This window comes from Lonchura striata, chromosome 14 (assembly GCF_050655825.1).
Source record: "Lonchura striata isolate lonStrDom1 chromosome 14, ASM5065582v1, whole genome shotgun sequence".
Classification (NCBI taxonomy): Eukaryota; Metazoa; Chordata; class Aves; order Passeriformes; family Estrildidae; genus Lonchura; species Lonchura striata.
In genome coordinates, this window is record NC_140716.1 from 4,530,431 (window position 1) to 4,552,964 (window position 22,534).

Consider the following 22,534-nt stretch of genomic DNA (forward strand, 5'->3'; position numbering starts at 1 on the left):
TTTCTGTTTCACAGCTTACTCAGCAGCTTATTAGCTGCAAGTTATGTTCCCACACCTTTCTGAGTAGAAGGATCTCCCCAGGAACCTGCTGCTTAACATGCAGGAAATCTTATTTAGGGGCTTACCTTCAGTTTGGCCTACTACTTATTCCTGTGCCAGCTGTTTTCTGCCCCCCTGCAACTCTGGTACATGCAGAGAGGAGTAGGAGCTGTGCCTTTGTGCTTTAGTTCTGGCTATAACCTTCATCTTCAGTGTAACCTTGCCCAGTGCTTTTGGTCCTGTGACCCAGGCTGCCTCCAGTCCTTTCACTGGTGTGGGCTGGGGCAAAGTGCTGCTCACAGACCCTGTGCTTAACCTGCTGCTGCAGCCCTGGAAACCTTTGCTGCCGTGGAGAGGAGCCCCTCCACAGCAATGTCTTGACATGACCAAACCCTGCATGGAATATTGCAAGGACAATGTCCTCGAGATGCTGAAGGACTTCCAAGTGTTTTCAGCCACGTTCTGCCTCTCACTGCAAAGCTGCCTCTTGCCTGTGGGCACTGCTGAGCTGCCCAGGTGAAGCTCTGAGTTGCCATCTCATTTATGCCTTACCTGGGGCACTTGTGGACCAGCTGAGCAGGCAAGTGGTGGTGTCAATACCTGTTTGCAGCCACAAGAGCTCTCAGCAGAAATTCCTGCTCTCACAGCAGCACTAATGCACACCAGGTGTCACAAGGAGTCTCCACCTGTGACTTCTGCCAGCCCTCCTGTGCCACCCCACTCCTCTGCTGTCTGTGGAATTTTCTGATGGAAAGCTGCCTCTGTTCCCGTAGGCAGGATTCTCATCCTGAGCCTCTTTCTGGAAAGCTTCTAAAGTTCAGCCTAGTAACTCAGTTCAGAATCAAGGAAGAGCAAACAAGGCTGAACAGAGAATAATATCTTGCTTAAAATAGTAAATGTGTTCAGGAAACAACTGAGCGAGCTCGGGGGCAGAAGTGGGATTTGTAACTCAAGCAGGGTTTGTTTGGAAGTTTCTGCTGCTGGGAAGAATGTCTGGATGAGAACCCCGTCCCCGTTGTGGCTGCCAGGAGAGGGCGGCAGCAGCGGCTCCGCCGCTCCCCGCTCCGCCTGGAAAATGTTTCCAGGAATCGCCGTCATCAGCCCCGCAGCCAAACTCCCTTTCTCTCCCGGTATGAATCATGCGGATGTGAAACGCTTGTGTTTCCGGAATCCAGCTGAATTTATGCAAGACCATCTTTGCTGCTCACCTGCGTGTGTAAATCTCCGGCGTTTTTCCAGTGTCTCCTTCCAGTTACGCTCTTGCTTCCTGCTGCGATCGCAGTGATGGGGTGGAGGCCGGCAAGTGCTCCGGAAAGCCAAAGCTGCTGCCTCCTCGGAGAGAAACATCCTCTCCTTTCTCCCAGCTGCGCTGAATCTGATCCTACCTGCTGGTATTTTTGGACAGGAGAAATTTGGAGCTCAGCCACGTTGCCGTGAGCTGCGGGAGCGTTATCAGTGCTCAGGGAGCAGGGGATGGAGAGGGGTCAGCCTTCCCCTGGCACCCATCAGCCTCTTGAGCTCTGGCTATAAATAGCCAGGAGGAACAGAGGAGCAGCGTGCCCTGGCCTTGGGAAGGGAGGCTCTGCTCTCGGTGCCAGCACAGCACCCGGTCCTGCTCAGTGGGAAGAGGGAAGGGCCAGGGTGGGAACTTCCCCAGGCAGAGAGAGGAACGCACGTGTGGTTCCCCCTTTCACGTTAATAATCAATGAGAGGAACGCACGTGTGGTTCCCCCTTTCACGTTAATAATCAATGAGTCTGTGAATGTTTCCAAAGGTTTCCTCTCCTATGCCAATCTGCAGAGGATGTGGGTAGTTCCAGCTCCAAGCCTGGTTTGAGCTGAGGCATCTCAGGAGATCTTGGAGAGTCTGCCAAGAGACAATCGTCAGGTTATCGCTGGGCTTTGGGGCAGCCGAGCTGCCAGGGATCTTTCTGCTTTGCTCTGTGCCCTTCTCCTCCATCTCCCCCAGCTCATAATGAGAGTCCATCAGCCTGGATTGTGCTCCTGTGCTCAGCACAACCTCCAGCTGGTGGGGCAGAGAGCAGAGCACTCCGAGTGCTTGTGAGGGGGAGAGGAGAGGGAGAAATCTCATCTCATCTCATCTCTCTCTGTGGGAGGGAGCTGCCCTGGTTTAATTTGCATCTGTTTGTTCAGATCGCCCAAACTCCCGTGTGAGCATGTTCAGTCTTCAGTGGGGACCTGGCTGACCTCTTCCTGGCCAACTTCGGACCAAGAAAATAAATACACCTAAATGGGATTTGAGGTGGGTGTGGACTGGTGGTGTCATTTAGACCAACACAGGAAAAACCCGTAGAGAAGAACTAATAACATCAAAACTGTGTTAGCAATCTCAGAAAACAAAACACCTTTTATTCCTGGGGGGAGTTGCTGTTTCTCTGAGACAGCAACAGCTTGGGATGAGGAAGGCTGGCCCAAGGCAGCCCCAACCTAGTTGTCCTCCCACCGCCAGCGATGAGGGGATGATTCCCCTTTGGACAGTTTTCTGGAACTCAGCTTCCTCCGCAAGGAGGAAAATTTGTCTCCAAGGACTTTGCGTAGCCCAGTGCTGTCCCTAGCAAAGGGCAGGTCCTTCCTCATAGCAGGCAGCTGGCCTGTAAACATTTCCCACTTCGCCAGGGCATCCACGGTCTTGTCCACTTGAGCCAGTTCCTCCTCGGAGACGTTCCTCTCCAGGGCAGCAATGCACATCTCCAGCCACAGCTCGTAATCCTTGATGGTGTCCGTGGCCTTGGCGTGCCCGGGGAGCCGGGGCTGCCCCTCGGGCACTGAGCTGGGCTGCTCGTCCTGCTCCAGCTCCGGCCCGATGGACAGGCCCTGGCTGCAGGTGTCGGGGGTCAGCGGCTCGGACAGGGAGGTCACGGCCTCGGAGTCGTTCTCACAGCACATCCCAGAGTCAGAGCTGAGCGGGAGGATGTCCTCTGAGGCAGACAGCTCTGCTGACTCCTGCCTTGGCCATGTGGACAGCACGGTCTGTGTCCAAGCATAGAGCTTCTGTGGTGAGAGGAGAAAGGTTTCATTGTGGAGGATGAGAGATGCCAGGTACACATTCCCCCGTGTTTGCCAGGTAAACCTATTTATCTTGGGTGGCTCAGCTGCAGCTGCCACAGTCCTCTCTGCCAGACAATGGGTTCAGACAACTCCTGGTGACCCTACAAAGCAGGAGCTTTCTCTTGTCTCATTTTCTTGGACTGTGGCAGAGCGGCCTCCAGTCAGATGTGGACTTTATCTGCCCTGTTACTGAAGGTCATTCCCTGCTGTGTGAATGTGATCTCCAGGAGAGGCAAACCAACGCCTCTCCAGAGGAAGCTGTCATTATAAAAGCTCCTCAGATAGTGGTGAAGAATTGTTTCATCATGTTGTTAATGCCTGTGGTAATGTGTGTTTTATTCCCAAGAATAGCTCTTCCCCTCGTGAGCTGCAAGGAACAAGTGGGAAGGCTGGCTCTAGGAAAGAACTAATGAAAGGAAAATGTCGGAGACAATTTCCTTTTTAAATATTAAATGCCACAATGAGGCATATAACAGGTTGCTCCTGGCACATTTATTCCTTATGCTTTAGGGAATGAACCACAGTACTCCAGTCATCCCTGGGTAAAAGGTGATCTCATCTGCCTTGTTTCTAGTATTGAGGTGTTTTTGTGGTTGTTGTTCAGTTTTTCACACTCCTGTGGCCTATTTCTTCCCCTTTACTTTCTGTAACTCCCAGTGGTCCATCTGCAAAGCCCCCAGTTGCTCAGCAGTGACAGGAGTAGCCCGGGCTGTCCCCATGGTGTGCCAGGCACGGAGCTGGATCCATCCCTGCTCAGCTCAGGGGGAGCTGCAGTGTTTGAGGAGCAGGCAGGAGATTCCCAGCCCTGTAGAGCTCCCTTCTCTTACAGCCCCCCACTGCTCCCTCCTCCTTTCCTCCTCTATTGCTGTCTCTTCAGGCAAGTGACAGAAAGGATAAAGAGCTCAAATTGAGTGGGTGGGAGAAATCAGCCCTGCTTCTCATTTCAGTCTGAGCATGGAGCCTCGGGGAAGAATTCTGTACAGGAATAAAATGGACTCTTTCAGTTTAGCTAATCCACCCTGCCCCCTCCCTCTAGGCCAAGAAAAATTGTAAAGGGACAACTTTTCTCCTGCCTGGTCCTACCTCCAGTGGCCCTTCCCTCCCTCTGGGTTTATCCAACAAAGGCAGTGGGAGCTGGGCTAGTGAAGGGGAAAGCAAAGCTCTGGAAAGCTGCAAGCAGCCCATAATTTTGTAATGGCTCTAAATTCCCAAGAATAGTGATTCTGGGAAGGAATCCCAATTGCTACTTAGCCCAATTCCCAGGAAGAAAAAAGGCTGTGGAGATATGGATTTTCCAACAGTACATTTGGGTTGTTCAAGGCAAAAAAAACCGGGATAATCGACTCAGGATCTCTGCCTGAATTCCCAGAATCTCTTCAACTCCTGTCATCCTTTGGCTTATTCATTTGAATTTTGGGTGGGTTTGAAGGGCTGCAGCCTCTTATGTTCTCCTGTTTAACCAGGAAGGGATGAGCTCTGTGTGGGTTTTGTTTACCTGCAGGCAAGAGCAGCTGAAGTGGATGTCCACCCCAAGGATGTCACTAAGACCTGTCTGTGTGTGTGTGGCCACTGCAAACTCATCCAGCCACTATGTGAGGACAACCTGGGATGCTGCACCAGCAGCAGGTGGAAATGTTGATTGTGGTGGGGAAACACCAGGACAATTAGCTTGCTTTCAGTTTTCAAGATGACTCATGCTGGAATAAGCAGCTGGAATAAAAAATGGAGTGTGGTTCTGAGTACAGCTCAGATAAATAAGTTGAGGGGCTCTTGCTGCTGCATGAGGACTGGTTTCCTGCCCTGCATGCTCCTCTGCCCCAAACCATGTCTCAGTTGCAGATCTGAGCAGAGTTGCCTGCTGCTGCCAAGGCACAGCTTGGTTCTGGCATTTCCTGTGGTTATTAGGATGTCTGAAGCTGCTTTGTGGCAGGTGGGGATCTGTGATAGTTTCCAAGAGGAAATGTGACTTCAGACTTACACTTAGCATGCTTGGCAAGATAACTTTGCTATCTTTTATTGTCTCAAAATGCTTTCTGCTTTCTTCTGTCCTGTTCCTTAACTATTTAATTCATCTCTGGCATTTATGTCTCCTCTCAACATTATGGCAAAGCCTCTTACAGAGATTATCACAGCTCTCTTACACCAGCTCTAGTTGAGCTTTGCCTTCTCAAGGAAGCAGATGTGACAATTGGCAAGTGCATCATTCCTTTGGGTTTGTGTTCCCTGTCACCAGAGGATGCTGAGCCAATTACAGTATTTGCTGCAGGTGTAAAGGCAAAAATATTTCTAGAAAAGATTAATGCAGGTGGCCGGTCTCTTCTAGAAAGCACTGGCTGGATGCTGACAGGCTGGGTGTTTAAATAGAGAAGAATTTATCTGCTTTATTTAAGCAGAATCCTCTGGTGGTCTGGGCAATTTAGACACTTCTCAGACCAAAGTAGGGACCAAACAGCTACAGAGTCAGAGGAGGGTCTGGCAGCACCACAGATAAGTAGGAAAATCACAAAAAAGTGTGTGTTTCCCCACAGTCTTTGCCATGCTTCTCTGTTTTTGATTCCATGCTGAATGAAACCAGAGGCATCTCCTTTCTCATTCTGCTCGTATCTTGTTACAAATACAACCCACAGACTTTAAAATAGGCAGCCATGGAAAATCCTGCCTCTGAACATGATGTGTGTCAGACAGGAATCACAACAGGGAGAAGATGGGTGCTGAGTGAAAATGGGGACATTATTTCTATTCCACCAACCATTTGGCTACTGAAACCTGCTTTTTAGACAGCAGAGGTAGAAAACCCTTTTAAGAGTTAAGGGTGTATTAGCACTGTTCCTGATGTATCTAAATGTAGTATTTAGCAGTAGTATGAGTGGGAGAGAAGAGACAAAAGATGAGTCTGGGACCCTCCATGTATTGAGGGTAATAATTTGGGATGTTTTCTCATAAATTTAAGAGGAATTGCAGCAAAGTACACACATAATGTTTCCTCCCTGTTCCCAGCAGCCCCAGAGAGGCAAAAAACCAGGGTGGCACAAGAAAGGATGTAGCTGTGGGAATCCCTGAACTCACTGCTGCTCCTGCTTGCAGTCTGCCTACCCTCCCCACCTCATTTTTGGGAGTAGGAAAGTGTGGTTGGACTGTGGCAGTGTCCCTCCGGAAGACCCAAAAGCTCTGGAGCTTGTGCAAAGTGCTTTGTTGGTCAGAGAGCATGTGTAGAACACCTCCATGATCAGGTGTGAGCTGCTGCCTCAGCACCTTGCACTGAGAGCTCCTGAGAGCTCCTGCCTTCACCAGGCTGCTGCAGCACCTTCAGTGCTGGGTTTGGGCTGGGCTGAGCCACCCTGCCCTGCCCCTGCTCCAGGAGGCTCAGGGGGACTGGGGCTCACCCTGTAGCGCTCGATGAGTTTGAAGCCCACGACGTGCTGCAGCTTCCGCAGGCAGATGGGGCAGGGCTCCAGGGGCCGCAGCAGCGCCTCGTCCAGGCTCAGGGCGCCCTGCATGATGCACTGCAGCCAGCGGCACGTCCCCAGCCCCATCAGGTGGCAGATCTCATGACAGGTCACCTTTCGGGGAAGCAAAGATCACAGCAGTGCATGTCATTCCTGTTTCTGCTGCCTCCTCCTCTTCCTCCTCTGCTGTTCCACCTTCCCTGCTCCCTGGTAGTCTGAGCAGCCCTTGCTCAGCAGTGGTTCTCCTCCAGCCTAGGCTTTTCCAAGGTGATAGGAGAACCTGGCTGCCTCTTCCCAGCTCCATGTTTGTGTAGTGGAGAAGGAGGGGTGGGTGTGGATAAGGCAAATGTGGGGAGCCCTGTAGGTAAAGCTGTGGGGCAGTGCTGCTGCTGCTCTTCCCCAAGGACAATGTGGTGGTTTTTGTTGTTTTGGGGGTTTTTTAAATAGGAAAAGCAGTCCCATTGGGGCCTGAAAAGAGCAACACAGCCTGTGTGAAAAATGTGCAAGAAGTTGTTGGCAATAACAGATATGAGTCCTTCCAGAACAGACTCCATTAACGTTTGTGCCAAAGCAGAAAACTGAGCTGGAGTCAGCTGGCCAAGCATGACTGCCTTGGGAACTGGCAACTGTGGAAAGGCTGAGGATGGAGGATTTCTCTCCTCCTCCCATTGCCACTTAATAACATTTAAAATTATTACAGGAAGAGTTCTCAAACTAGAAAATCCTGAGCAAATACCAGAGGAGCAAAGAAAAGTGGCTTTGAAGGTGCTGGTGTGACTGCTCTGTGTGGCCCAGCTTTGGGAGGAACACTGGAAGCAGAGCTGGAATATGGCAGATGTTGGGATGAAGAAGGACAGCACTCATGATGAGGATGTATTGGAGGTAAGGGGGATTTAAGGGCATCTGCATTTAAATAGATGACTTGGCTGAGGTGTTCTCCTCCATCCATGTAACATGTCTGGCACTGGGACCCCTCCCCTCAGGATTACCCAAGCACAAGTCTGGGAGCTGGGCAGGGTTGCTTCAGTCCTGCTCCATGACAGAACCTGGTTTAGTGGAAGGTGTCTCTGCCCATGGTAGGGGTTTGGGACAGGATGGTCTTTAAGGTTCCTTCCAAACCAAACCATTCTGTGATTCTGAGGCAAGTCCTGTAGCCTCCTCATAACTGATGTTGTCATTTGCTCCAGTGGGGAGGGGAATAGGAGTTGTCCATGCAGTGCACTAAAATGCAAGCTCTTTATGTCTGAATTCAGTGTGGGCTTAGCTGTGACTGCCTGTGCTTCTGGGAGCAGTCTCATGGCTGCTTCACTGGGCTGAGGCATGGATGATACCCTGGCCTGAAATATTTAACCTTACCCAGGAAGAAACAAGGGGTGGAGGAGGTTGCTGGTCCTACCTTGCAGCACTGGACCATCTCCTGGGCACTGAACTGCAAGGCTCTGTCTCTGCCCTCCTTGCTGACTTCACACAGCTCTTCCTTCTGCGTGGGTGGGTTCAAGCTGCTACAGCCAGCCTGGGGGAAATCCCCAGAAAACCTGGCAAAGCTGCAGACTCCCACTTCTGTGAAGAGAGGGGAGTACAAGTCAGGCGTTTGCTCTTTTACAATTGTCTGTCAACTTAGGCAGCATGAAAATGCAGCTGTGGGAGCACAGTCCAGCTGGGCACACAGGCTGTGAGGAGATCCACTCCCCAAAAGGTTTGTATCAGTTGCCTCTGTCTGGATCAGGACCCTTGATCTCCCTAACTTCACACTGGGGAAAAGTTCCTCTTACTAGGGAATAGCATGTTAAGAATAAGATTTGGCTATTCCAGTCTCACAGGGAAGGGCTTTTTGGTACAGTACTGCCTTATTCACACTCTGCTAGATCACCATGGGACACCAACCCACCTTGTCCTGGCAGGAATTTGCTGAATGTGAAGCTCCAGGTCTCACATGGGTAAAGGTCCAGCAGGGTAAGTCCAAGGACACACAGGGCATCCATGGGCTTGTTGTTCTTCAGGAAATTCAGGATCCCATCTGCACAAATATGAGAGATGTTCATTTAAATGAAGAATCCCTGGAAGACACAGAGCCAGGTGGGGCTCTGGTGGGGTGGAGGATGTAATCCAAGCCTACAGGCAGTCAGAGCTGCTGGATTCATCATCTCAGGTGGAGAACATGGCTGTGTAGCCCATCTCTCAAATCAGAGAAGACTTGACTTTGGAAGTGGTGCTGGGCACAGAGTCAAAGCAGAGATCCTGATGAATTCAGTACTAACCCATGGAAATGAGCACCTGGGAGCAGAATTTCCCTACAGGCAGCTCAGAACTGAGCTGGAACAGCCCCAGGGCTGCAGTCCTGTGTCTGTGCTGAGCATGTGCTGCCCATGGTACCTGTAAACATCTCATTCCAGGTGGATGTTTGTGCAGTGCAAGTTTGGCAGCTGGCAAACCCAGTCCCCTGGGGAACTGTGTGACACTTGAACCCAAATTTCCTATCACGAAAGGCCTGCAAGTTCCCCCCCTGCACCACCCAGGCCAATGATTTACTTTGGCTCTGGACAGGGGATGGGAGAACTCAGACTGCACCAAATCTACAGAGCCTTCCCGCAGAGCCGATCTGATGGCTTTGCAGAGCTGGACCGAAACATAATAGCACTGAAAAATACAAACAGCAGAGGAAAATATGATGAAAGTCACTTTGTTTTTTATTCCTGTTTCCAGCCTCAAAGCTCTGGGCTTTCCATGGGAACAGGATTTCTGCCTTTTCACTCCCTTCCTCATCCCCTCCCAGCTCAGGCAATGGAGGGCTGTGTCAGGCATTTCCTAAGGGAGAGCTCGTGCCCGTGTGCCAGGCTGGAGTTTGTGGGCTCCCTGCTGCCAGGTCCGTCCTCACCTGCGTGGAGCTGCACCCTGTCCGAGTCCCGGCTGGGGCGGAAGCAGCAGTGGATGGAGGAGACTGGGATGGAGGGGAGGCACTTCACACGCAGGCCCAGGAAGAAAGACTCCACACAGCTCTGGAGGGAATCCAGCAGCGAGAGCCCAGCGGGGCCTTCGATTAAATCTGAGGAGAGAAGCTCTCGGTCAGCCCCTCACAGCCAGGGTGAACATAAGGGTCTGATGGGGTTTTGTGGTACTGCTCACAGCAACTGGGCAGGCTGCTTCATTCTGGAGCTCATGGCTTACTCTGGGATGTGGTGGACACTTCTGGATGGTTATGGATGTAGAGGAGAAGAGGGAGCTCCTTCTGAAAGGTTGCTCAAGGCATTAGTACGCTCTCATTAGCAGAGCAGATGTGCTGGAAGGTTGTCTCCTGTTTAAGTTGTGCAGAATGATTAACGTGGGAATGAGTGGCTGTGTTTAATGAAGCATCAGAGATAGACCTCCAGAAATGCTGGTTTTTCCAGCATTGTTTCATACTTTGATATACATATATGCATAAATTCATAGCAAGCCTCACCCAGGGGCACACATACCATTTATACGGCAGGTCTACCACCACAGCTTATGACTCTGGACTGGGGGCATTGCCTGTTACAATTCTCTTTGCTATGGCCATTGCACTTGCAGATGAGTCCTTAGAGGAAGGTGTTAGCAGCCCTCCACACCACCCACCACCCTCCTGTGTCTCTCCAGGCAGCCCAGCGAAGACCCCCCCATTACCTATAGGCTGCAGGTAAATGTGCTTTCGACAGAAGTTCTGCTTCCTCCTCAGCATGGCGTGGTAGAAGGTCTCGAAGTCCTCGGGGGCATCGGGGTGGCTGAGCAGCCAGTCGAAGGCGGTGCGGATGAGCAGCGTGCAGAAGAGCGTGCGCTGGGGGTTGTATGCCTCGGACAGGAACAGCTTCTCCGCCCTGGAGAAGGCCTTGGCGTAGAGCTCCTGCAGCGCGGGGTCGGTGGAGATGAGCGCGTCCTTCAGAGCGCGGGGCCCAAAGCTGAACTCCTGCGCGTGTTTGCACTGCAGCATGGCGGGGCACGGCCTGCGCGAGGGGACGCGGCCATCAGCGCCCGGCCGCGCCAGGGACGGGAAAGATCCTCACACATGGAGGATCCAGCCATGAGCACCCGGCCTCGCCAGGGACAGGAAAGCTCCTCATGCCTGGGGGACATGGCCATGAGAGCCTGGCCTCAGCAGGGACGGGAAAGCTCCTCATGCCTGGGGGACATGGCCATGAGAGCCTGGCCTCAGCAGGGACAGGAAAGCTCCTCACACATGGAGGATCCAGCCATGAGCACCCAGTCTCACCAGGGACAGGAAAGCTCCTCACACATGGAGGATACGGCCATGAGAGCCTGGCCTCAGCAGGGACAGGAAAGCTCCTCACTCTTGGGGGACACGGCCATGAGAACCTGGCCTCAGCAGGGACAGGAAAGCTCCTCAGACATGGAGGACACAGGCATGAGTGCCCAGCCTCAGCAGGGACAGGAAAGTTCCTCACTCCTGGGGGACACGGCCATGAGAGCCTGGCCTCAGCAGGGACAGGAAAGCTCCTCAGGCTTGGTGCTTGCAGTGGTGTGCCAATATCCCGGCTGTAGGGTGTGGTGGGATTCTGTAAACACTGCACGCTGTGCTCCAGGCCCTATGCTTCCTGTGGGAGTGGCTGTTATGGGTTTTCCATGTCCCCGTGGGTGTCACTGGCTCAGGGACTGGCTCAAGAATGCACAGCCCCAAAATGGTGCTGGAGTAAGCCAGATGGCTTGACTGGTTTGGGGGTTTTTGTTCACTCTATCCTGAAGCCCCAGTAAGACGGGAAATACCTCTGAGTGTTGCACAACTGGACCTTGTAGGATATAGAAATGTGGTGCTCCTCCTTGCTTGGGACAAACTACACCCCTTGGAACAGGTCCAGGTCAAGAACAAAGAGGTTGATATTGGTCTTTATCTGTTGATCAGAAACCTAAACTTCTGCCTTACCTGACACCAGTGAAATTGTTCTCTGGTGACAATTTCCTCTAACACTTTTAATCCTAGCTATTATCCCAGGGCATCTGTTGGCTCCCAGTGCTGCTGTCAGGCTGCAGGATTTGGGGAGGTTTGCCCAGCCAAGGTGGAACTTGCTGTGCAAGGCTGGTGGTGCCTCTCTAGCAGGACACACTTGGGCCCGCTGCCATCATGTCCCTTCATGAACAGCTTCATGTCACACTGTGTTAGCATCAGCAACGCTGGGCATGATGTCAGCTGGTAAATAAAGAGCAAATAAAAGCCTGCAGCACAAATGTGGAGCATCCTGGAAATATCCTCTCCAGGGTCCTTTCTAAGACCAGCGTTCCCCAAAGCAGCAGAATTCCTATTCCTATTCCTATTCCTATTCCTATTCCTATTCCTATTCCTATTCCTATTCCTAGGCACCTATTCCTGCATCCACTGCAGTTAATGCACTTGGGGAGGTGCCAGTGAACACCTTGGGGAGAAGGAATCAGAAGAGAAAATAAAGCACAGCCCCCGTGACTAATCCATGTCTGGATTTTTCCTTTAGGTAAGGAGACCACGCCAAGCAGAAGTGGAGCATTTTGGAGCAGTGCTTTGGGCTTTTTGCCTACCACAGGTAAGTGCTCCACCTGTTCACAGCAGAATGAGAAATTCAGGGGATATATGCACAAAAGCCCGAGGTTTCTAGGAATAAGTGTTACCTTTTTCTAGGCAAGTTAATAGTAACTTAAAAGGAGCCAGAAAAGCTTTCTGACTGGACACCAAATGCATCAGCTGCTGACCATCACTGGTCTAGCAGCAGCATTCAATCACAGAAAAAAAAGAAATTAAATATTTTAAGGAGGAACTGGTTAAATCTATAATTTAACTAGGTCTGCAGCCTAGTTCTGCCAGGTAAATGGCATTCTGTGGCCCCTGAGGACAGCAATATGATTAATAAAATTCAATATTTAAAAAAAGTAGTACCAACATGAGCCAAAGCCTCTCCTGTTATGCAGAGGTGGTTTGCACTGTAAAAGGAAAGTGGCAGCCCATTAAAATTAACATTGCATTCCTTCTCATCTAACCCTTGGGAAGAGCTGTGTATGTATTGGTAGTCCTTAAAAGGGCTCATTTAGTGTGATCTTTTTGTCTCTAAGGGTGTGTAGCTTGGAGAGGGAGTGGATAAGCAGTTTTCTTTCATTTTTGCAAGCTTTGTATTTCACTCACATTAAAGGCTGACAGCAGGTGGCACAGGGAAATCTGAAGTGGTACAAGGGCCCTAATCCAGTGACAATTTAGAAAAAAAATCTGTGATACTTTCTCAGCTCTTCTTATTGCCTAAAATTGTCCAGATTGCTCCAGATGTTTTTTACAGGGAGGAGCAAGAGTTTGCGTGAAGTTTCTCTGCACTTGGTGACCCAAATCTCTACACTTCTGACTTGCTTCCAGATTTGGAAGCACAAAGTGAGAGTCTGACCCCAGCAGGTCATCAGGAGTTTTGCCTTGGATTAGGGTGAAGATTGGCATTTTCCTAATGGACAAAATTTCACTTGGTCTGCACAACCTTTAAATACAAGCATCCTTTTCCTGGTGATTGCAGAACTTTCACTGGGCAACTCTCAGCAATATTCAGCTGCCTGAAGATGTGATGCTACGAGCTGCTGCCTGCCTAGAGCAAGTCAAGAAAGAGACTTTGCACTTAGTCCAGATTGAGACTTATCTTGTTAAATGATTTAAATTTCAAAGTTTCTGGAAGCATGAGCTGTTTTCATTAATGTTTTGGGCAACAACTGGAGTGTTGGTCTGGGGAGGAGGAGCTGGTTAGAAAATGAATGGATTTTTTTCAGCTAAATGGGAAGCAGCAAAGAGTGGATGTATGTGACAGCAAATACAATGAGTGCACAGTCTTGTAGTAAGTGTTCCCCCCAGGGTCCCTGGTGGAGTATAGTGTGAGCCCAAAGCTATGGGATATACATTGTGTCCCTAGACTTCCTAAAAGGGGACATTCACCCAGCTCCAGACATTCCCAGCTGTGACCATGGGTGTTTTGTGATGTTCCCCACGCCCAAGGGTGCCCATGACAACACTTCAGTGGTTCAAAAGCTCGGGCACAGGAATGCATTTGCAGGAATTCAGTCTGGAATGACATTTGCCTCCTTCTCCTGGAGATCTGGCTTTGCTTCCAACAGAACAGCAGCAACCCATTACACTCTCCAAATCTGAGGCAATTACTTCTCTTTAATAAGCTTTTCTAAAATACTTCATTGGAGAAAATAAATGCCTCAGAAAAATTTTATGGGACAACTTTAGTAGTTGAAAAAAGAAGCTTTTACCACATTAGCTATAGTAGATGTTATTTGTCTTGGTCTAATATATGGATATGGTGTTTCATCAACTGGAGCAGAGCAACAGGGCTTTATAATTTTTAGCTTTTGTGCTGAGGGTGCCTGGTGTAACTCCCTGAGGCAGACCCTCTGGAATGGCACTTTGGCTTGGATAGTTTCTTTCCCAACTCAGTTTTTAAGATGACAAGGTGGGGGTGAAGAAGTAGAAGCACCAATGCATCCTTCTGCCCTTCAGGTATTTCGGAAGATGTCCTGCCTTTAAAGAAGCTGATTTGGCTCCCTGTTAAACAATAAGCTGTGGGACCTGACCAGCAAGTCCTGGGGAGGAGAAAGTAACTCCTTTTGTTTAAAAGGCTAGTAATTTGTAGTTGCACTTAAGAAAATGCTTTAAGCAAAATAATAATGTAGAGATCTGCTGCAAGTGGAGACACTCCACATCCACTCCTGTACCATTTTTTACTTTACCATTAGGAAAACATCTTGTTCTCAACACAGATTTTGCTGCTCCATCTCGCAGCCATTTGCTAACATTGTAATTTTTCCTAAACCAGGAACAACTGTGCTGGACCACATGAGATCCATGAAATTGGACCTGATGATCTTGGAGGTCTCTTCCAACCTAAGTGATTCCGTGATACGAAGGAGCAATCAATGTCCCTGTGTGCAGGTTGGACAGGATCCCTGCAGGATCCAGGGGCAGGGAAGGAGCCTTGCTGGGACTCTCATCCTGCTGGGAAATCCTCCTCTTTTTTTCTGTTATTTGCATATTTCACATCACTCATCATCACCTCCACACAGCACAGAAGAGACACAAAGAACCCAAAGGTTTTGACACTTGGCTCTTTGTCTGCTCCTGCCAACAGCCTTTTCCAAGGATTATGTTGTAGGACTCCAGTTTTTGCCTTTCTGCTTTTGGTGTTCCACAAGTCAGGAGCTCCAACACACTCCCTGAGTCTGGCTTTCAGCACCACTCTGAGGTTTCAGATCACATTGGGCACATTACACAAATCTGTTCACTATGGAATCCGACAAATTTTATTTTCATGGTGAGTGTTTTCACAGGGAATACCCCAAAATCCAGGCTCAGCATGTGACACCTGAGCAGTATGTACACTCCCTTTCCCACAGTAACCTGTTAATGTGCTTCATGTGCAATTCAGGTTACTCATAAATAATTCTCTTTGCAAATCAGACACATATAAATTATTCTCTGTAATTGAAAATTACCTATGAATTATTCTGTTTGTAATTCATATATATGTCATTTATTCTCTAATATATTGACATTGCTTTCTTGGATAGAAATGCCTGGGGCTGATAGTAACAGGGTGATTCTCAAAGGCCAAGGCAGTATCATACAGTGTGTGTTTATTTGGGATATTCTGACAAGACAGGGATGGTCTTCTGTGAAGAAATTCCATGTACAGGTCCAGAAAGGGCACTCAGTGCATTATGGAGTTATTTAGTATTGTATAGAATTTGACCCTAACATCACTGAGATTATATTTTTTTAAGTTGGTAATTCTAAAGTTATTTATTATTTGAGCCAATTTGTAAGTAATTTCTAGCTCTGACTCTCCCATAGGCACTGCAGATCCCTTCCCCTCTCAGCTCTTGTGAAGTATTTGGAGGCAAACTGACTTAACCCAGCTCTTTGTATGTCAGAGGGACATTAGCAGGGTCTCTTAACACTGATTAATTACCTTTGTTAGGTGCTGTACCATAAACAAGCAGTGATAGTGCAGGAAATTCATCGTCAGTCAACAGAAATGAAAAGCCCAGAGCAAACATAACGAGTGATAACTAATTACAGCACATGCTCCAGTTACTTAATAGCTCTTTCCCTGAGATTTGCACTTGGTGTCTGCTACTCCTGCTCCAGGATCAGCCTCTCCTTCTCAGTATTACACCAATGACAGCCTGAAAGCAATTTTCTCCATTTATTTGTTTACATGCATAGAAAGAGATTTTTCTTGACTGAGAAGCTCTGCTCCAAATAAAATTCTCACTGGTCCAGCTCCTTCCTCAGGAAGCTCAACACAGCCCCTCACACAGACCCAGGCTTTGCCTGCCAAGTAGGCTCAGCTCCTAGGGTCACACCAAATCTCTTTGGCCGGGCTCAGACCTGGTTTTGAGATACTCAGCAGTTTTCAGAATCAATCCCCTCTGCTCACAGAGCAAATCCACTCTGGACTTGCTCTGCCCTCTGCTTGCACACCCCCATAGAGCTCTGGCATCCTCTGTCCACTTGGCATTAAGTGGCCACAAAGCACTGAGTCAGATCTCTGTGTGTTCCAGCCCAGAAACTCAGATAAAGCCTTCTGGCCTCACGTCCTGCCAGATCCCAATAATATTTGTGTGTAATGTCTCTAGAATATGTCTGTGGCTCAGAAACAGATGGTGTTGGGAAGAGTCATTCCTGGTGCTGTGGAAACCTTCAGGGATTCACATTTACCAGGAGGATCCTGCATTTACCAGGGATCCTGCATTTACCAGGAGGAGAATGTGCTTGTCCTATTGGAACTGTGATTGATGTGTTATTGCTGCAAGACTCAGTGCTGCAAGTTTGTCCCCCCAGGAATCTGCCTCATTAATTAACTTGGACTGCTGGACAAGGTAGATGGACAACTCAACAATATGCAAAAAATGTTTGCAAGGTGAAAGACAAAATTTGTAAAGGTCATTAAATACTTAAGATGGAGGCAGATTCTTCCTTTTGTCCTTATTTAAATATTCTTATTTAAATGTTCTTAAGTATTTAAGAACACATACACGTCCACTTTGCCTTTGATTTTGTTTTATGTTAAAGCCTGCTCTCTCAATACGTTGTGCTTCATTTTAATACGTCCTGAGGACATACATTATCCCTTGTTTCAGCCTTCTCTTCTACAGATTTTATTTATTCTACGCTCGTACAAAGCACTACCCTATTTTTCAGTGCCTGCCATTTGAGGCTCTCTAAGTGTCACACAAACATTCATGAACTTCTCTGTGCTACCCTCCAGAAAGTGAGCTGGCAGTATGTGCCTTTCCCCCTCCTCCCCCTCACCACCCATTTATTCACCATTTTCAGAGTTTTCTCCGTTCATTTTAGTCTGGTTCAAATGTCTATGTTGCTTCTTCCATGCACACATGTGATGAAGGGCTGGCTGTGTTCTCCTTCCCTGGCTCTGACATGAAATAATCTTCCACAATCCATATCTGCGTGCCGTGCACTTGCTAACCAGAGATCCAAAAGCACGGAGCAGTATCTATCAGAGCTGTACAACAAACGTAGCACTGCAGAGATAGCCGAGCTCTAATCACTCAGCTCCAGGCACTTTGCTCTTCATCATACTTGTCTAGACAGACTAAATGGTCTCTGCGAGACAACCCCGGTGTTAGCCAGGAAAGCGGCTGTGTTTTCCATACGGATGAACTCCCGAACAGGTATGGCTAAGGGTGGGTATTCCCTGGAGCACGGGCGATATGAAAGTGCCTCATCCCGCGCTGAAAAGGTAAAAAGGCACGGGGATGCGGTGCCTCCTCCTCCCAACACATCCAGGGCTTTTTAAGTGATACCGCCAGCTCGGGGATGTTTGTGGGCATCTCACAGCCAAGAGAAGGAAGGGGCTCCAAGGTGTTACTACAGCCAGCATGACTGGGGAGGGGGGACAACAGAACCCAAAGCCATGGTTTCGTAGGGGCCGGCTGTACCCTGGTCACCAGCCAGCGCTGCCAGCCGGAGGGTTGCTGCGTGCGAGGCATATTCTGGAAGGGCTGCAGAAGCAGGTGCTGCTCCTGGGACACCTGAACACCCCCCGGCCCCGCTGATGTGGAAAAGGGGCTGTGATTCCCCTTTTGTGCGGGAATCACGCGGGTGCGTGTGCAGGGAGAGAACAAGTCCCCCGGCACTGGGACGATGCACCAAGCACGAACACTGAGCTCACCCCCGGCACAGCAAGCCGCCGGGAGGATGCACCAGGAGTGCCCGGGCAGGACCCCTGGAGCCCGTGGGGATGATGCCCGGAGCGCAGTCCCCAATGCCCTGCGGGAGATGCCCCGAGCGCGGTCACAGCCCCCGGAGGGGGATGCTCTAAAGCGTGACCCGCCGCCACCGGGGGAGGATGCCCCGGGCACGGCCACCATCGCCCGCGGAGCGATGCCGTCGCCGGGAAGCGCTGCCCACCACCCCAGGAGATGATGCCCCGAGCGTGGCCACCCTCACCCGCGGAGCGGTGCCCGTCACTCCTGGGGCGATGCCCATCACCCCGGGAGATGCCCCAGCCCGCACGCCGGGGCTGCCCTGACCCCCCTTCCCTCCTGACCGTGCCCTCCCCCGATGAGGCGACCCCGCGACACCCCCGATCTGCCCGGGGAGCAGGACAGGACTCACCGCCCGCCGGGCCGGGACTGCGGAGGCCGGGAGGAGCGGCAGGGCCGGGGCACCCGGCTCGGGGCTGGCGAGGCGGAGCGGAGCCCGGCAGCGGCGGCGGCGGCAGGAGGAGCAGGAGCAGGAGGAGGAGGAGGAGGAGGAGGAGGAGGAAGAAAAGGGGGAGCAAAGGGGGGCTCGGCCCCGCCGCCGGGAGCCCGCGAGATTCGCCGAGCGGCCGCGCAGAGCCGCCTCCTGCCGCGCGCGGGGCAACCGCCGGGGGGCGCCCGCGGGGAGCGGCCGGGCCCGCCCGGGGCCGGGGGACACGGAGGGGAACACGGGGACAGGGACACAGGGTACAGGGACACGGGGACACGGGGAGAGGGACACGGGGACACGGGGAGAGGGACACGGGGAGAGGGACACAGGGACACGGGGAGAGAGGGACAGGGACACGGGGACACGGGGAGAGGGACACGGGGACACGGGGAGAGGACACGGGAACACGGGGACAGGGACACGGGAACACGGAGGGGAACACAGGGACAGGGACACAGGGTACAGGGACACGGGGACACGGGGACACGGGGACACGGGGAGAGGGACACGGAGACACGGGGAGAGGGACACAGGGTACAGGGACACGGGGACACGGGGACACGGGAACACGGGGAGAGGGACACGGGGACACGGGGAGAGGGACACGGGGAGAGGGACACAGGGACACAGGGAGAGAGGGACAGGGACACGGGGACACGGGGAGAGGGACACGGGGACACGGGGACACGGGGACACGGGGAGAGGGACACGGGGAGAGGGACACGGGAACACGGGAACACGGGGACACGGAGGGGAACACAGGGTCCGGGACAGAGACCGGACACGGGGACAGGGACAGGACAGGGGACACGGAGGGGGCACAGGGACAGGGACAGGACAGGGGGTCCGGGAAGGGACACGGGCTGGAGGGACAGGACACGGTGTGCGGAAAGAGTGCGGGATGCGGAGGGGGCACGGGGTGCGCGGAGCAGACGGAGATTGGGAGCAGGACACAGGGTGCGGGGTCAGGACACGGGGTACGGGATCAGGACACGGGGTGCGGGATAAGGACACGGGGTCCAGGAGGGGACACAAGGTGCGGGATCAGGACACGGGGTGCAGGAAGGACACGGGGTGCAGGAAGGACACGGGGTGCGGGATCAGGACACGGGGTGCGGGATCAGAACATGGCGTGCAGGATCAGGACAAGGGGTGGGAGGGCAGGACACGGGGTGCGGGATCAGGACACGGGGCGCGGGATCAGGACACGGGGTGCAGGAAGGACACGGGGTGCGGGATCAGGACACGGGGTGCGGGATCAGGACACGGGGTGCGGGATCAGGACACGGGGTGCAGGATCAGGACACGGGGTGCGGGATCAGGACACGGGGTGCGGGATCAGGACACGGGGTGCGGGATAAGGACACGGGGTCCAGGAGGGGACACAAGGTGCGGGATCAGGACACGGGGTGCAGGAAGGACACGGGGTGCAGGAAGGACACGGGGTGCGGGATCAGGACACGGGGTGCGGGATCAGGACACGGAGTGCGGGATCAGAACATGGGGTGCAGGATCAGGACAAGGGGTGGGAGGGCAGGACACGGGGTGCGGGATCAGGACACGGGGCGCGGGATCAGGACACGGGGTGCGGGATCAGGACACGGGGTGCGGGAAGGACACGAGGTGCAGGATCAGGACACGGGGTGCGGGATCAGGACACGGGGTGCAGGAAGGACACGCGGTGCAGGATCAGGACACGGGGTGCGGGATCAGGACACGGGGTGCAGGAAGGACACGGGGTGCGGGGTCAGGACACGGGGTGCAGGAAGGACACGGGGTGTGGGGTCAGGACACGCGGTGCAGCGGCGGTGGCGGCGGGTCCCGCTCGGCTGCCGGAGCCCGGAGCCCGGCGCGGGGGGCGCAGGCCGCCCCGTTCGGCGGAGCGCACTGCCGAGGGAGCCCGGGGCTGGGCAGCGCGGCGGTGCCGCGGGTGGAAACCCTTTAATCTGTGCTCTAATGAGAGCCGGGCGAGGAGCGGCTGGCTGGGGACTGGTTGTGCCGGTGGCTGGTGCCATCCCCGCCCTGCGAGCCGCGTTTGCATTCGCCTTGATGCCTCGCTCGCAGCATCGCTCCCACATCACCCGGATTCATTTCCGTGTCCCACGATGTCCTTTAATTCGGGAATATTATCTGTTCTTGGAAAGGTTAATTACATTAAAGGAGTGGATCTCTGTTCCCATTTCTTCATGGCTTCATTTATTCTGCCTTTCATGTTTTGATCCTCTTCAGTGCTTTGATCCCTCACTTCTGCCATCCCTGGATGGGAGGAAAAAGGAATACCCTGGCTGGGACCCAAGCGTGTCCCTAAGTGACATAAACTGAAATTAGGAAAAATAATATATTTTACAGCCTCAGGGGCCGTAGCAGTGCTGGCAGCCCAAATGCCATCTGCACACCCAGCACAACCATGGGCCTTGCAAGGGCCAGCAGAATGTCCTGCTGGAGTCGTGGTGGCCACAGGAGTGGCCAGATGACCGTGTGCCATGCTGCAGGATCAGCAAGCAGCAGGACGAGCCCATCCCTGCTGCAGCCTGCGTGCCTGGGACCTGCATTGCTCTGAAGGCACTGGCAGCATCACTGGTGAAAAATTGCCCTAATTTGCTGCTCTCGTAATCAGGCCAAGGCGAAGCAGCAGCTTCTCCTGGCAGCCGACGCTGCTCGTGAATCTTCCTTGTGGGAAACCTTCCTGAGATTCAGCGTGTGGGAAGGGCAGCAGGGAATTCTGAGGCCTTGCAACAGTGTCTTCTTCCACTTCAACTGCTACCCAAAGCACAGGAGATGCCCTCTGCACTGTTTTAATTGGTTGTGGCTTGTAATGAGACTTTATTTGTATTAATTACTTAAATTATGTATTTATGAGTTGCTCCGAGTACACCATCAACATGTTTAGAACCGTAACAAGCCTCAAAGAGTCAGCTCCTACATGAGGAAGCTGTGAACTGGAAAACCAGATGCACTGATAAAGTTTTGCTCCCAGAATGCACAATTATTTTTTTTGTTAAACCTATTGTAAACTTAAAAATCAGTAGTTGGCTTAGCTGCCAGGCCACTGACTGACCAGCATAGGTAAACAGGACTGGTGTTGTTGTTAAATGTTCTCATAATGATGCATTTATCCTGGGCAGGCACAGGGGCAGGTGGGCAGTCCTTGCCCAGCAGAGCTGGCATTGAGGGAGGGGGAGGCAGGGACAGAGACAGTGATGAGGAAACAGCCACACAGTCACTCTCTGATGTTTTAGGAGGCAAGTGGTTTTATTAAGAGAGGATCAGTAGAAAAGGAAGGGAAAAGGGAGCAGGAGGTGGCCAAAACTCAGATGAGAACACAACCAGGATCTGGAGAGAGCAGTGAATGAGAGGGATGGAGATTTGGGGCCGTGGAAGGAGTGGGAGAGCTCCGGGACAGCTGCACTCAGCACCCGCCCAGCTGCCACTGGAGCTGCTCACAGCAGAGATGTGATGCCCACCACAAGTGGCTTTTATCTGCAGTGATCAGCAGCAGTCACCATTCTGCTCTGAAACCAATTGTTTGTGCAAAGCTGTGTCTCCTGGAGCAGCCACATGATCTGTGTCCTCCCCATGGGAGGATGTAAAATACAGGGGTGCAAGCCTTGGGCAGGTGAGTGCAGGAAACTTCATGGGGCAGCACATCCTCAGGGAGAAGCAGATTGAAAAAAACCCCCAAAACTGCTGCCTGAGACTGGGATTTAGGCAACTGTAGCTATTTAGCCAAAGAAAGTTGTATAGCTACATAAATAACTCCATGGGGAGAAAAGGCAGGTACCCATGAACTGTGTAAACCAGAGAGAAGAGACAGCCCAAACCCACAGCTGCAGGCTGAAGGCAGTCTAATTGAAATGAGAAAATAGGCATTAATTTTTTAAAGAATGAAGTTGATTAGCTGCTGGAACAAATTACTGAGGAAAGTGAAATTCTTCCCATGTGATAGTGTTTTCTATTCAAGATAAGATGCCTTTCCCCAAGTGGGCTTCAGCCAAGCACACGTTCCTGTGTTCAGCAGGGCAAGGATGGGGTGAAATGTGGTGGTCTCTGCTCTGAGAAGGTGAGGAGGTGACTTTGTGGCCCCACCTTTATTTCAGGAAATGAACTGAAGGCTGTGTTCCTGGCATGGATTTCTAAATCCCTCCTGGATGGTGCTCCAAATTTCAGTTTGTGCTGCTAACACAAATTATAGATGCACACAAGCAAACTTTCTGAAAGTTTGGACCTCAGCAGCAGCCCAGAGAGAGCAGAGTGGGTTCAGCTTGTGTTGTCTCTTTGCTGGTCAGCCACAAAAC

General features: G+C 51.9%; 1 protein-coding gene across 1 annotated transcript; it reads right to left on the minus strand.

The window, feature by feature from the left end:
- Positions 1-2,379: 2,379 nt before the first annotated feature.
- AMZ1 (archaelysin family metallopeptidase 1) lies at positions 2,380-18,398 on the minus strand. Its single transcript, XM_021549376.3, has 7 exons — positions 18,165-18,398; positions 10,196-10,512; positions 9,429-9,596; positions 8,442-8,570; positions 7,950-8,113; positions 6,491-6,667; positions 2,380-3,050 (listed from the first exon to the last, which is right to left on the minus strand). The coding sequence occupies exons 2-7, from the start codon at positions 10,497-10,499 to the stop codon at positions 2,487-2,489; spliced, it is 1,506 nt and encodes a 501-aa protein (XP_021405051.2). The 5' UTR covers positions 10,500-10,512; positions 18,165-18,398; the 3' UTR covers positions 2,380-2,486.
- Positions 18,399-22,534: the final 4,136 nt, after the last annotated feature.

Excerpts from the sequence above, each read along its gene's own strand:
- AMZ1 (XM_021549376.3), bottom strand. The coding sequence starts at position 10,499 with ATGCTGCAGTGCAAACACGCGCAGGAGTTCAGCTTTGGGCCCCGCGCT. Across the intron at positions 8,571-9,428 it reads CAGGGTGCAGCTCCACGCAG|ATGGGATCCTGAATTTCCTG; the intron begins GTGAGGACGGAC and ends ATATTTGTGCAG. Across the intron at positions 8,114-8,441 it reads CAAATTCCTGCCAGGACAAG|AAGTGGGAGTCTGCAGCTTT; the intron begins GTGGGTTGGTGT and ends CTCTCTTCACAG.